The sequence below is a fragment of the Colias philodice genome, chromosome 7 (genome assembly GCF_061535455.1).
Source record: "Colias philodice isolate Cphi_HAF_F1 chromosome 7, ilColPhil1 Martin Lab GWU primary, whole genome shotgun sequence".
Lineage (NCBI taxonomy): Eukaryota > Metazoa > Arthropoda > Insecta > Lepidoptera > Pieridae > Colias > Colias philodice.
The window spans coordinates 8,796,506-8,812,829 of record NC_143092.1 but is presented as its reverse complement, the minus strand read 5'-3'; the positions used below and the strand labels follow the sequence as shown (position 1 = coordinate 8,812,829).

At 32.4% G+C, this 16,324-nt stretch overlaps 1 protein-coding gene across 1 annotated transcript; it reads right to left on the bottom strand.

The window, feature by feature from the left end:
• Positions 1-1,723: 1,723 nt before the first annotated feature.
• LOC149487235 (xanthine dehydrogenase-like) lies at positions 1,724-16,186 on the bottom strand. The gene is made up of 16 exons (XM_089697136.1): positions 16,123-16,186; positions 15,178-15,344; positions 14,515-14,675; positions 13,824-14,197; positions 13,237-13,460; positions 11,308-11,410; positions 10,849-10,976; positions 10,331-10,621; positions 9,380-9,667; positions 8,655-9,154; positions 8,177-8,360; positions 7,619-7,814; positions 3,833-4,599; positions 3,533-3,725; positions 2,164-2,274; positions 1,724-1,794 (listed from the first exon to the last, which is right to left on the bottom strand). Exons 1-16 carry the CDS (start codon positions 16,184-16,186, stop codon positions 1,724-1,726), a joined length of 3,822 nt encoding a protein of 1,273 aa, XP_089553262.1.
• Positions 16,187-16,324: the final 138 nt, after the last annotated feature.

Below are 16,324 nucleotides of genomic sequence, written 5' to 3'. Positions count from 1 at the left end.
TTATTTATTTGAATTGTTCTTTCTGCCGTAGTATAAGATGAATCAATAATATTATGTACCTAGTAAATAAGCTAGTAAATAGGTAAAATCACTGGATGTATGCAATGCATTGTGTGTGAAGTCCCGTGTCCCCGTAGTGGGGTAAGGGGCAGATGCATTATGCATACATCTGTTTCACTGATCGATTTTCTATAGGGACAAGTAGATGATCAGCCTTCTGTGTCCTACCAGACCGAGACATTTTTTTTTTCTTCGTCTCCACCGGGAATCGAACCCAGGACCCCTCGGTTCTACGCTCACGCGTCAACCACTGTACCAAGGAGGCGGTCAGCTGCAATGCATTGACACGGTGTAAAATATACTGTATTTTAAAATGCTGTTTCATTGAAGAATATGCAATTTATTTTATTCCCATACATCTCATTAGTGTTCACTTTAAATTACCTAAATAATACACAATTACACATCTATGTACTTAAAACGCTCATATATAAGTACCTCATAGCCTCTGAAGTATGTATATCTCATATTTTCATAATTACCCAGCTATATAATTGAAGATAATTGTTTGGATTTATGTAGGTATATCTTAATATATATAAATCTCGTGTCACAATGTTTGTCCTCAATGGACTCCTAAACCACTTAACCGATTATAATAAAATTCGCACACCATGTGTAGTTCGATCCAACTTGAGAGATAGGAAAGTTTATACATGTAGGTACCACGGGCGAAGCCGGGGCGGACCACTAGTTAAAATATATGTCAGCATCAAAGTGAAGGCAGTAGAAGATAATAAGGCAAATGCGTTCAAAAATAGCCCCTAAATATGTAAATTGACATAGCGCTACTGTAAAATACGTTCATTTCTCGTTAATTAAAAATAAATTAAATGTACATTGAAGTTAGGTTTATGAACTTGTGCTAAAATAGATTTTCAAAACCATGTTTGAATTCGTATGTTTGCATAATAATATTATGTACATATTAAACTGTAATTTAATCAAAAGTGAAATGTTTGATCATATAAATGAGTTTCTATTTTTCAAGTAGAAAATGTTTTTATAAAGTTAATAAAATAAAAACAACTTTTGCATCATTTGTAAGAATTTATAGATGTTTGTACCTACTCTTTCATACGAAATAGCTCATCGAATCTGTTTGAAATTTGGTACAGAGTAAGATAGTACAAACAAACAAACAAAAATACTTTATTGTGCATCCGGAAATAAAAATTACTAAAGTAAATATAATATAGTCTATACTCTATAGTGGTAGTAGTCTGGATAAACTGTGGGATAAACACACTACTTTTTGTTTAGATAAAATGCAAGTAAAGCCACAGTATCCAGATAGTAGTTTTCAAAAATTTATAACGTAAAATAAAATATAAAACATATAGTAATTAATAGTTTAATCTATACTTAATATAATAAAGCTGAAGAGTTTGTTTGTTTCAACGCGCTAATCTCAGGAAATACTTGTCCGATTTGAAAAATTCTTTCGGTGCTAGATAGCCCATTTTTTGATGAAGGCTATTATATTATCATGCTTTGACCAACAGGAGCGAAGCCACGTGGGTGAAACCGCGCGGCATAACTAGTATATACATTAAACTGAATAGTTTAATTTACATTTCCAATAAGTCGTAGCTAAATAAACATCACAAAAGAAAATGTAACAATAGTAATTAGACAGTTAGTAAATCTAGAATTATTATTTTTATATTAATTTGAAATGTTCAATCTTATGTCCCACAGCCATAAATATGTTTTCCACTGTACAAGGGTTTTCTGAAACAAAAAAATACTAGCTTTTATTGTTATTTTCGTTTCACTATAAAAATACTAATTACTTATTAAGAAATAATTACTTAATTTCTACATCTGTGTAGAAATCTTTTGAATTGTTCAAATGTTTTGCCGTTTGACATGGTAATATTTCTTATAACACTATTTCTTTATACGAAGGACGCAGGTTTGGATGCCTTTTCAAGCGACTTTTTTCTATTCTTAAAAAATCGAATATTTGTAAGCATGTTAAAATTGATAATTTCACAATTGCAAAATAAAATAAAAACTCTACATTAATTAATACACAAAATATCTCTACCTTAAAATTTAGTACGTAAATTATTTCATAATTCATAACTAAATGCATACCAATTCGTAACCATTCGTCTGGAAGGCCGGCGTCCAAGCGCGCTAGGCGCACTGCGTCTCGGACCGCATGGATGATCACTGTAGCCAGGCATAGTGCTGGTTCCCCAGTACCTGTAAATAGTTTTACGGCATTATAATGCTCTGTAAAGAAGAAGAAAGAATAGAAAAAACTTAATTAATTGACTAACGTAACCTAAAAATAACGCCCGGATTGATCGAGGACCGAAAGAATAGTTCAAATGGTCACTCAGGTAATTTTTTTCTAATGGAATTTTTGTTTTAAAAACTGTCTTGGCCGATGATTTTTAAATTAACTAGGTTCATCAGTTCAGATTTGATGAAGGTGAATCACAGTTTCTTGTCTTAAATTTTTGTCCAAAAATATAAAAATAGATTTTACACAAATGAAAAATAATGAACATAAAGACAGGGGAGTAATAAAAGAAGCAAAAGAAATAAGCAAATCGATATAAATAAAGATACACATGATAATAAAAGTCAGCAAATTTCTTCCTCTAAGGGCAGTCGAAAGCCCTTCCTATTATGTAATCAGAGACCTTGATATTTGGTTATATGATATAATATTTAAAGTGTTTCATCGTATTTCTAACTAGGAAAGAAATTGGAAACCATTCCTTCTAATCCTGTCATTATAGCAGGACCTTGATTTCGCTTTGAGAGTACGTCATTTGAAAGTATGTTCTCCTTTTTCAAAATGATTTCCATGAAAATTTCAAGGGATAAATGTATTCCATAATTCTATTGAACATCTATACTAATATTATAAAGAGGAAATGTTTGTATGTATGTACGTATGGTTTTCACGCATAAACTACTAGACCGATTTTGATGAAATTTGGCACAGATAATCTTTAGACCCTGAGAAAGAACATAGGCTACCTTTTATTGCGAAATATGTACCACGGGCGAAGTCGGGGCGGACCGGTAGTAGCATATATTATTGTAAGGAAAGTTTTGTCTGTTTCTTGTTTGTTATACAAAAGTAGCTGAATATCGAACAATCGACACTTGATATTATGAATTAAGGGATATACGAGTAGCCTACATTAGTTTGTTGAAGTCTAGTTAAACGTAGTATCGGCTAACCTTAGATTGGATAGACTGTGTGATTCGATCATATTATCTTACTATGTATGTAGAAACACCGTACATATTATATGTTTCCTTGACTCGCTCTACAGCGTCAATGGTTTGAAGGATCTTACCGTAAAGGGCGTTGTAAGATTCATCTTTACGTAAGAATGGGTTCATCAAAATTATTAAAGATGGTATCTATATATTAGTGCAATATTATTTTTAAGTTTTCATGCAGTCGGATATTATGATAAAAAAATATGTTGAATTTTACCTTTCGATTGCAGCACACCAAACTCGTTTTTAGAGTTTTTGCAGAAGTAAATTCTCATATCTGCTGGTATATCTTTTATACCTGGAGGCTTGTAGGACCACGTGCGATCGGTTAATAATCTCCCTGATAAGGAATCGTATATCAGATTTTCTTGCGTCCAATATCCAAGGCCCATAACGAAGGCACCTTCTATCTGCAATTTTATAAAATTATTATATCTCTTTTCAATTTTCGGTATTTTTGTCAATTTGTGTACATATATGATTGAATATTTTAAACAATGACGTTATATTAAATTACCTGTGTAACATCTATCATTGGACTAAGGCTCCTACCAACATCTTCAAGTAGATCCAACCGTCTCACATCATGATTTCCAGTTAAAATGTCAATTTCCACTTCTAAAACACACACTGCATTCACAGCATAAGGTTTCACATCATCTTTCATAGCAGAATACATGTAAGACGCTTGCAAATCAATTTCTTCTTTAAACGCTTCAACAATTAGCTCTTCCCAAGTAAAACTTCCTTTTGCTTTGATAGGAGCCAATCTATCTAATAAAATTTCACATGCTTTTTTAGTTGCGTATGAAACACATTCGCTTCCAATGCTAGCGCCTGTAGTCATAGTATTCGGTGAAGTAAAACTTGTAGATTGTTGTACACTTATCTTTTCTAATGGTATGCCAAGTGTATAGGCGCATACTTGAGCAACTTTAGTATTAAGACCTTGCCCCATTTCAATACCAGCATGCATAATAACGACGCTTCCATCACCGTGATATATTGAAACTATGGAGTTGTAATTACCAAAGTATCCTACATCATACTTCATGGGCATCATTTTCATTGCTCTCTTGCGCCACCGGTTATTTTTATTAAATTCTTCGATTTCTGTTTTCCTAGTATCATAATCAGAATCTCTTTTTAATTGATCAATCATATCTATGAGAGGATTGTTTTCGCGGATCATGTTTGCGATTCGAACTTGCATAGGATCTTGGCCTATTTCAAATGCAACTTTTTCCATAATATACTCTATCATTGCTACACCTTCTGTAGAACCTATAAAAAGACGGCTACCATTAATTATTGATCAAAAAAGTTTCTTCTGTATGACTAGTTTATTATCTTTATTACTATACTAGCGGTCCGCCCCGGCTTCGCCTGTGGTACACGTTTTCTCTACATAAGAACCATCCTCGTACTTCAAGGAATATAATAAAAAAAGAATTATCGAAATCGGTCCACTCGTTCACGCGTTCCGTGACAACGGAAAACGGGTTTCATTTTTATATAAATAGATGGTTCAGAATATGAGACTAATTAATCAAAATATTTTGCTTGTTTATTTTTATATATAGGTAACTATAAAAAACACAAGTCGATCTCACTGTCTGAAGCTTTCTTTCTGAAAAATTTAATGTAGGTATGCAATCATCAGAATATATAAATATCAGGTTTATATCAGATTATTAAATAGTTCCCACGTATACTCTATGTTGATAATACGTATCTCTATGTTGTCCAAAATTCGAATACGTGTCAATAATTTTCTATTTCTTTTATAATGAAAAACTAATGCATATAAAAATAATTTTCCAGGCATCCACAGCTACACATTGATATTAGTGCAGAGTTTGATAAAGAAAATCGAAACAGCAACACCGGAAGATGGCTACCAGAATCAATTGAATCAATTTGTGAATCTGGAAGACGGTGAAATTAACGTGAAAGAAAATGACAGTGTTGCTATACCTGTAGAAACTTAAAATAAAAACGTAATATTAATTCAACTTTGACTGTTGGAAAAAGATCTCTTATGATTTCCAAAAAAAATATCACATATGTTTGCTGCACCGAGAAATGACAAAAACCTATGGCTATGACATATTTTTAGGGTTACCAGTTCAAAACAAATACCAATTTTGTGGGTAAAAAAACAGTAAGTACTTTTAAAAACTTGATATTATGTCATTGCATCTTGCGCATATTCATGCGTATGACTTGGGCTACCTGTGTATGTCGCCGGCTTAGATTACAAAATAAAATGCAGATGGAGCATGTCAATCGTCCGTCGCCCTTGTCAAAGAAAATACGAAATCAAAAACGAATACGAACCTCCGGCAGTGCTATAGCGATTCTAGTGTCATGCAATACGTCAAAATGGGTTTGATATTTTAGTAAAAAAATGCTGTCTTGTGATATTAAAACGCTGTAATATTTGTTCCAGAAAACAAACAAAAAGATAAAACATCGTTTTACAGGTTTTCTGTAGATTATTTGGCTTATTTAATTTTATATACAAATAATAATTTTACATATACGAAGGAATTCAAAACTTCAACGTATGCTGCCAGTATTTTGAAAATGAATTTGCCAATTTTAGGGGTAAAACGGTAAAATGGTTAAAAGATCTTCGGGGTAGTGCTGTTGGATTTTTCGATCGTCAATGTGATTATTTCTATAGTGCAATAAAGGCTCATGATCATTATTAGATTATTTTAATAAGCATTATACATTTTTTTTATTACTTTTATAAAAAGCGTCATAGTCGTTTTCGCTCGCGATTTAATTCATGTGAACTCCATGATGGATATGATGAAAATTGACAATAAAATGTCCCGCATTCTCGATTAATAACTACCGCTATTCGCATTCATATTATGTTTTGAAAAATAAAAACTGTTTTTTAAATTTTAATGCAATTAAGTAAGTAATTAAAAATTGAATAAAATTATTTTGTCCATATTTAACTTTAGTAGATAGGTGCTTTATGTAACAAAATAATTTTTGCAATATTATAAAATAATATCATAAACCCGAATTTGTATTAAAATAAAAATTAAAACATGACTGCTTATTTATATAGCCTACGTCACTACCACCACTACCTTCATAATTCAGATGATTGCAATGACACCTCACAACTCAAAATCGATCCAACAGTTTATACTGCAGGGCGTGTCAAAGAAATATTATACATACATACACTCGAAAAACATAACCCTCTTTCTTCCGTAGTCGGGCAAAAATTTGGGAAATTTTTCAATATCTGGTAACATAACACGCACACAGAAGCATCGTGTTCGTACAGTGCAGCGGCGAAATGACAGCACACATAGCTTTATGGAAATGACGAAAAATCATTCGGTTTAGTTCGGCAACGCTCCATCTGTCTTTTATTTAATTCTAAGGTCTTTTTTTCTAAGGTCGCCGGTAAAATAGCACCTAAGCACCTAAATAGCCCAATATTTTCTGCATATTCTTCTCTGTGCTAATTGCATCGCGTAAATGGATGTAATCTTCAAAACGCAATTTAGCTTGGTTCAATCGAATGAGCCAGGGCCTCCGTTTCAATTTTAACGTTATAATATTATTTCAACGCAATATTGTTGAAGCAGTCGACGAAATCGCGACAAATAGTTGTCAGAATTTTTACATTTTTAGAGATTTTTTTTTAAATAATTAATCGAACTATCCTTCTTGGTTAGTTTCCTCACCGAAAATACCTTATCAATTTCTGAAAGCACGCGTAAACACAAATATTTGAGGAATTTTTATGTATCTGCTTTAATTGCACTTTTCAATAATTGATTTAAAAAAATACAGACAATAGTTTATTCACCCTTTTTACTTTTTTATTATTTTACACAAAATACATTTTTGAACGCATGAATGTCAAACAATATTTTGACCGTTCAACCGTATTTGACAGGATTGACAACTAATGATTGATATGTACGAAAATCAAAATTATTTTTATATAGTGGCCCCGGCTTCGGCCGTGGTACATATTTCGCAATAAAAGGTAGCCTATGTCCTTTCTCGGGTATCAAAATATCTCCATACCAAATTTCATGCAAATTGGTTCAGTAGTTTAGGCGTGATTGAGTAACAGACAGACAGACAGACAGAGTTACTTTCGCATTTATAATATTAGTATGGATTTTTAAATTGTAGAACAACATTTTCCTTACAATTCATGAAACGATTGTACATCCATAGGCTATTCTTGCAATGCGTGAAAGTTTTTTATTTACAAAAGTATGCATTTATAAATAAAATAAGGATATAATGTTACCTGGAGCACGACACCAAGTGTTCGAAGGTTTATCAGTCAAAACAGTATTAGCTTCTATTTCCCACCTCTGAGTGTCGTAGCAATTAAAGAAATGATTAACAGTTAGAGGGACGATTACTTCATTAATTGAATGACCATTATCTTGATAGAAAGTGTTCTTTAGATACTGGATGACACCTTTTTCATCTACACCCGCCTGTGTACAAATATAATTTGGATAAGATATTGACCTTGGTTTATATATTTAGCGTTTTGTTTCAAAAGGTACAGTAGTTCAAACCGTAACGCTAAGAATTAACACAAAAATCACGTGTCTTGTTTCAATGCTATTGGATTTGCAACATATTTAACAAATAACTCGTAAAATATTCTGGCTCGTGCCCCTGTTATCTATTAATTATATGGCTTATGGCAAATATAAATTCTAAGTCATTTAGTCACTTACTTTTGATTGCATATTAAAAAATTTATAGTTCAAGCATTTTTTTATGAAAACTATCAGTGCTAAACAAGTTAATACTGTGATTATAATAACTCGTAGCATAATAATAATTATACCTCAAAATTACTAAGAGTCGGTAATCTCTTTCCAATTGACCGCATATTTGTTTCGAGAGACAGAACCAATCGACACGCTTTTCTCTGTAGATATGCCACCAGACCCGCAGCACAAGCGACTTGAGCTGATCTTGTTATTTTACCCCCATAGGAACCACCCACTTTACGAACGATCACATTTATACTGCAATCAATTAAAAAATAACAATGAGTCATACTTTACTATCACGAGTAGCTATGTAAAGTTTAGGTATTTTATCAAACTTTTTTTTGTTCACACAAGAGCAGTTTGCCTGAATGAAAGCGATTGCTACCAGCCACATACATTTGGATATGCTGAGTAGTCTTTGCTAGTGGGTTGCCAAGTTTATTATAAGGACAAGATTAATGACGGGAATAAGGGAAAGTACCATAAAGGATGTAGAAATCAATACAGGCAATAGTCTACTCGTTACATTACGTTACTGGCACAACTTACCTGTTTACTGGCACATTTAAACATTGAGCAACAGCAACATTAGCTAAATCGAGCCACTGTGTAGCTGAATGTATTTCCAATCCATCTTCAATAGGTTTAACAACACACGTTTGAGGTTCAATATAATAATGATATTGATCTGCTGTTTTAAATTCACCTTTGATTACATGTTTCACATCATTCCCTACATTACTGGGTTTTATGGAATCATTATTTATTACTCTCGATTTATTATCAGGAGATTTTAAAACGTCATCGATAGTAAGTAATGGTTTGTTTTTGTTAATCACTGAATAAATTATTTTTACTAGTTTAGCAGCTTTGTTGGCGGTAAATTCCCTATTTGCAACTATAATAGCAGCGGGTTGGCCATTAAATAAAACTTTTCCAGAGCATAAGATTTCTTCATCAGCTGCCATGAGAGGCACATTACTTGGTGTGAAGGTATTTTTTCCAGGTATATCTTTTGCCGTGTAAAATGCAATGACGCCTTCAAGTTTCTGACAAATAAATAACAATTATTAATACCATTGATTCAAAGCGTCTATACAAGTTTAGTTTGAATGAATAAATCTTTGAGGTTGAATGTTTTTAAATATTACAAAGATGCGGATGCGATTATTTTATCAATTCCATATATTTATACTTATATAAAATATAAGTATAAATATTTGGAGATCTATTGTAATAAGAAGTGTAATGTTTGTAGTATCATGGCTACTTACAAAAGCTTCAGAGGTATCAAAATCACTAATAATACTTCCCGGAGTTGCATCAGCTAGAACAAATGCAGCAAACACCTCATTTATTAACTTCGGTAAAGCATTAGCGTATACCGCTTCACCACTACATTGTATTAATGCTTCTAACTTCGGTATCGGTTTATTTAGCGGCCAAATAGTTGGATCTGTATCGTAATACTGATTTCCTTTGGAAACTTCTCTTTTAATTACATCACCACCAGAACGATATATGGGATTTATTTTATCATCAGGTGATAAGCTTAGAATCGCCTGTGAAATATAGTAAGCATTATTTATAAACAAAAATAGAATAAATCATAGTGAATATACAATACAAATATATAGATCGGGGTAGACGGAGTTGAAAAATACGTGTGGAAAGTGTATGTGGAAAGGCTGTGTGTTCGTGCGTGCATACGTGTAAGTGCAAGGTGCTAAGGATTCAGCTTTTCCACCAATAATATGCGTGGCGAGGAATGTGTTTAAAGTATCGCTCAACTTCATTATATTATGAACATTAATATGATTCTTTTTCTGATTTGTATTTCATTTATTATCTTTCTTTAATATATATAAATCTCGTGTCACAATGTTTGTCCTCAATGGACTCCTAAACCACTTAACCGATTATAATAAAATTCGCACACCATGTACAGTTCGATCCAACTTGAGAGATAGGATAGTGTAAACATGTAGGTACCACGGGCGAAGCCGGGGCGGACCGCTAGTTCACTACTCATTTTATTTAAGGAAATTATATATGTTTATATATAATTTCCTTATATAAAATGAGTTATAAGAAGAAGAGAAAAACAAATTATAACGTGTCACATTATAATTTCTACAAATCCGCGAAAAATAAACAATAGCATGAGACGTTATTATCTAACAGACGTTTCCAGAAACGGCGGAGATTCTCGTAATATTTATTACCTTATAGAAAAGACTCAGAGCTAACATTTTCCGATAATCTACAGATGGCTCAGTTTCCATAACTTCAGGATTTATTTCCTCCGACAAACTTCTTAGAGCTATGTTCAATGTCTCATTTGTGAAGGGATCTTTACCAATCAATGCCATCTCTGATTTGACAGCATGTACGAAATTTGGTGAAATACCACCGTACACGATTGTCATTTTGTCTAGAATTTGGGAGCTGTGGTGAAATTTGAATAGGAATGCCGCGTTTACTATCGCACGAGAATTTTGGGAACATGGCATTATCTGAAAATGAAAATTTTACTGTGAATGCACAACATGTATTTTAATTAATTTGAATTGTGTGTCCATAATCAGTGACATAAAGTTTTATTCGTGAGGCATAAATTATAGCAATAAGTTATATTGAAATGTAACATTTTAGTGCGTAGCGATTTAAAATATTAGGCGAACATAGATAGCGCTTATAAAATGTTATAACAAAAAAGTAGGTACTATAAACATTTCCTTACCTTGTAAGTTTTTAAAATGCAGTCTTTAGATAACGGTGGTAATAAAACATTAATTAAAACCTTATTATTCATATCAACCTTCAGAAAATCCAGTAGAGACATAATTTTATATTTCCCCACGCCTTCAGCTAGGAATAATTAAAAAATAACTTTACACAGTAGTCATTAATGCTCACTAAAGATGGACTTGTTACATAAATTATTAAGCTTTAAAATATATATTTTTTGGGATTTTTATCGAACATATACCTAATTAGAACTGTTAAAATATGTATGTGAAAATTCTAAAGAATAGAAAAAAGTCCATCGTTATGTGATTCGAACCTGCGACTTACGCTTTAGATGAGTTGAGATGAGTGGTGACTGGCCTTAGCAATTGCGCGTGGAAATGTATGTCTATGACCACAAAAACTTTAACTCTAACACAAAAACACAAATTAATTGATACATTTTTCTTACCGATAGTAATCATGCCACCAACTGCTTCAAGAAGTACAAAGAGATCAGATTGAAATTCTTTGTTTGTATGTTTTAACATTAAATTACCGCCAATCGTGCCAACCTAAGACCAACATTATTAAAAAATAATTAAACCCATCTAAAAATTTATTAGAATATTATAATTATAAAAAAAAACTAAACCGCCTTCAAATTGTCAGAAGAAGATAAAACTTAAATAGGAATTCCAATCGGATTTGTAGGCTTTCAAATAAAAAGAAATATCATAAATCGATTCACCTAGTCGAAATTTTTGATGAAGCAAACAAACATAAAAATACAATCGAATTGAGAACTTCTTTTCTTTATTTAAATCGGTTGAAAAAAATAGCTTATATTATTAAAATCCTATTAACGAATGTTTCTCATGTAAAATTTACATAACAATGTTTTATTAATACTCATTTTTAATTGAAAAATACGTGAACAGCTCCAGCACAGACATGTATATTAAAGTAGACAACGCAAGTACCGCGATCTGTATGAAAACCAAGCGTGTCATATTTTTTGTACTGACCTTGACGCGTTATGACGTCACGAGCGCTTTTTAGTGATGTTAATTTCATTTTACGCTAAATCGATTAGGACGCCACTCGCGCGGCGATTCTAGTATCGTCCTATCCCATCGAAGTAAATCGAAAGAAATCAGATCAAACTAGATCTATGTCTAAGAGATCAGATCAAACTAGATCTATGTCTATGTCTTAAATAAATGAATCGTAATCGATTACTAAATCGATTCAAGACAGAAAAATGATAATTACCATAGACAGAGGAATGATAAAATAAAGTTATAAACCTTTTAATATTCTAACAAGTAAACTAATATGTTTTAGCTTTTTCTTACCTAACCCATTGAGTTACCATGTACTACGTACTAGAGAGGCCATCGAAAGAAAGTAATGAAACTGTCAATCAATCAATCTTTATGTCCCGTTGCATCGATCCATTTTTCTTTTATGTTCGGGTTACTTGGAAAACTGAAAAAACAAACATAGTCTAAGCAATAAGGAGTTTTCTTAAAAAACTCCCAAGATGACACTTTAACTAATAGCGTCCATGTCATAATATTTATTTTTAGTACCTTTGTATTAAAATACTTAAAAGTTCTAGGTCAAGTCGTATTAAATGACAAAAAAAATCTATGCCTTTTTTTCTGAAAAATTGCTCCTTCAAATTATCATTTTTCTGTTCGATTATAAAATCGATTAGAATCGAGAACTGTTGCATCAAATGAACATCACTAACCACAAAATTGGACAGAAAAATGAGAACAGAAAAATGAGAAGACGCTATTCATTGCTTGTTAACATACGACGCGATCTTTACCGTGCCAAGTAAAAGCCGCAATGTATTCCGAATCATTTCGTATGATTTGGTATCCGTGTTTGTCACGATCGTTTTCCACAGATATTCTTTATTTGATTTTAAAATAAATAGTGCATATTCTGATTAGAAAATTACTTACCGGTGGAAGGAAACATCTCTGCTAACTCGGCCACTCACAGCTATGGAGTTTCTACAGTTTATAACGGCGCAATTCGGCATTTTACTTTATTCAGCTTCACGTCTTTCCTTGGTGATCTGCAAGCGCGGACTGAGTGTAGGCCAGCGTCAAGTAAGTTTCATAAACTTAGTTTGGACACGGGAAGTACATACACTCGCTTAGTCTATCTTGATACATGTCTGTGAGCTCCAGCTATTCATAACATACTTGTTTATATTTTTTCCTTCTTAAGTGGGATTTGGCAAAATTCCTAACATTCCCTTTCGTTTTAAATTTTGAAGGAATAATTGTAAATTTAAAATCTTTTCTGTACCTATTGAATTTTAATAAAATAAAAAATTTACTATTAGTAAATTACCTAAAACTAGGAAAAAAGGACTTACATTTCTAACAGGTATATGAGCAACCAAATCCATATGATCCCATAACTCTTTCAGATAAGAAAAGTCCTCATTTTCTTTGGACAACTTCAGAATTGTTTCCATCATTTCGGTTAATGAAAGAGCAGCTTTTAAGATTAGGTTAACGTCAATCTCAAAACCCCTTAATTCCGTTACATTTGATATGTCTATTACGTTTTTCGGATAATCCTTGATGCGGTAAACACCTGTTCCAAATATTATTTTACGGTAATGTCTATTTTCTATTACTAAGCATTTGTATCAGTATCTCGAATTATAATCTAAGCATTTGTATCAGTATCTCGAATTATAATTTAATCAGTTCAACTTGAAGAAATATAACGAAAAGGCATAAAACGATTTGTTTTTCAATGTGAATTTTTATGTTAGCATTATAAGATCATTTCCTCCCACATTTAAAAATAAAGACGAAACAGACATCAGTCAACCAACATAATAAATAACAAATTTAATAATTCATTATAAAAAAAAAAAAAAATTTGTGTAAGCCTATTTTACAGACTAGGTATAAAAATTTAGTATTTAATGCATTTAATAAACTCACATACCTTGTCCTGTATTTCCAGCAACTAGTTTATATTCACCATTCCCCATAGCACTGAATACATCATTCAAATTTGTAGCTCTGTACCATTTAAAGCCATCTCCACTTATTTCAATTGGTACATTTTCATCTTTCTCAATAACACACCACGTACTTTCATTTTCGTCTTCTTTTGGACCTTCTTTACACTTTTTATCACATTTTATATTACCAAGATCTTCAAGGTCTATAAGATTTTGTTTTATTTCTTTATTTGCATCAATTGCGAAGGATTTGAAAGCGTCAGCTATTGATCTATAGCCAGTACATCTGCATATATTACTGGCGAATGAATTTTCTATTTCTGCTGCTGTTGGTTTTGGATTTGACTCCAATAGGCTAAAATGTTTTCATATGATTTTAATGAAAAATGTAATAGTTATCTTCGATTTCGATACAAGAATATATTATTATGCGTGGAGAATTGATGACTGAACTATTTTAATGTCGCTTTCAATGGATGTTAGAGCAAATTTATTAGACTGTACAGTATACACGGGCGACATTTTATCGTATAATTTTACAGACATCTGGTTTTCCACATTTTGTACGATATTATCTAATAATGTGAAACTACACAATTGGAAAGCATTACATAACTACAACTTTATTCCAACAAAAATAAAAAAATACGGAAATCTATACAAATAAATTACCTATACATGTTCATAACCCAGCCTGGTGAACAGAATCCACACTGCGAGCCGTTCACAGCAGCCAATCTCTTCTGTATCTCATGATATCCAATGGTACTGTTACCTATGCTTACTGTTGTTCGAATATCCCACCCGTGGCAAGAAAATAGAGATACTAAACACTAGAACGAAAATATTATTATACCATTAACTAGCTCTGCGACCCAAACAGAGTCTTGGCTTCCGACACGAGTTCACGCCACTTAAGAATTGTAGAAGGCCTTTTACTAATTACTTCGTGAAAGATTAATGCTTCTAGATAAAGATTTAAAGAATACGCTAAAGTATTCTTTAAATCTTTATCTAGAAGCATTAGCTTATATAAAATATTAAATAATATAATTCAACAATGCTATTTTTTTATCACGATTATTGCCTACTTGATAGAAAAAATCACTTCACTGGCCTACTACTTGGATTACTTCATACTTGGTGTATATTTGTGTATAACAATCGAAATATTAATAAAGTAGGTCAAATTAAATTTATAATCTGTCCTATCGCGAACGTTTTAATCACATACATAGAATCCTGAGTTATTAATACTCAGTCATATCAAACTTTTGGTAATAATACTGTCATTATCGACGTTTATTTCAATCGTGCCTAACCATAAAAACTTACAGAATTCACGGCGAAAGTTTTAATCTCTTGTGTGGGTGTAGAGGCCCTTACAGATACTATACAGGCCCCACAACCTCCCTCCCTGCACATGACTTTAGTGTCGCGAAGGTCCGCCACGGTTCTAATGTATTCGTTTAAAGTGAAATCTGGGCTGAATCTGCCGTCAGCTGAAAGTTTAAAAGAGATATATAATATAGTTTCAATGCATTTGAAAATGGGTCGATGCTTCGGTTGGGTCTGGTTGAATGCTCCATAAAATAAGTGTATTCAAATAGAGTCTATACTCTATTTAGAGATTCAATAAATTAATCCTCATAGACTTTATCGTGTTTGTTGTTTGGTTAAAGTAAAATTTACCTGTATTGGAATAAGAATAATTAATTCAACTGCTTACGGGTTAGTAGTAATAAAATAATACCTGTTTATTTTATTAATATAAAAGTATAATGCGTTTTAAATTTGCTTTTTCATTAAAAATTGATAATTCTATGCTCATCTTTCTTTCGTTTTCAAATAACGAGAAAACATTATCATCTGATGTTGATAATTAAAACTACGGGTTACCCTACGGCTGAGGCCGCTCTTTTCCTGCGAGCGGTGCGTGCCAACAATAAGGGTTAGTTCTATCAAGAACTAACTTCGGTGCGAATTCACGGTTTTCACTCGCGAGCGTTAGTCGGTTTTAAAATCAGTCGCGGGTGAAAATTACGACGCCCGCGCCGTTTGAACGAGGTTGCTTCATTCACAAATCACGAGGGTAAAAAACCGCGGCGGTTCAGCCCTAGTGCGGCCTTGGCCTTATACGAAATGGTTCACTAAACTTTAACAAATTTTCCATACATTGAAACAACTTTGAAAAGACTAATATGAAATGTTGGCTTTACGTCTGGGTCTGATATAGAAATCACCTCATATAAAATTCAAACTATTTCAATTAATATTTACCTTTATGCTCTATTCCATTTAATTTGAACACGATATGATCCATCTTTTCATTAATATTACACATATTGAAGTCTGGTAAAATATTTTGTTTTAGGGCCGATTTTTCAATGCTTGGATAAAACTTATTTGTCGAATAATGTATAAAACTACCATTTTAAAAACGTATTCTAATTGCCCGTATTTGACAGTTTACGTGACATTT

What these genes read in the sequence shown, in the direction of transcription:
- LOC149487235 (XM_089697136.1), bottom strand. Translation starts at nt 16,186, where the DNA reads ATGTGTAATATTAATGAAAAGATGGATCATATCGTGTTCAAATTAAAT. An exon ending in TGGTGGCATGATTACTATCG is followed by an intron (nt 10,977 to 11,307) that starts GTAAGAAAAATG and finishes AATTATTCCTAG; the next exon opens with CTGAAGGCGTGGGGAAATAT. An exon ending in CGACTCTTAGTAATTTTGAG is followed by an intron (nt 7,815 to 8,176) that starts GTATAATTATTA and finishes ATTTGTACACAG; the next exon opens with GCGGGTGTAGATGAAAAAGG.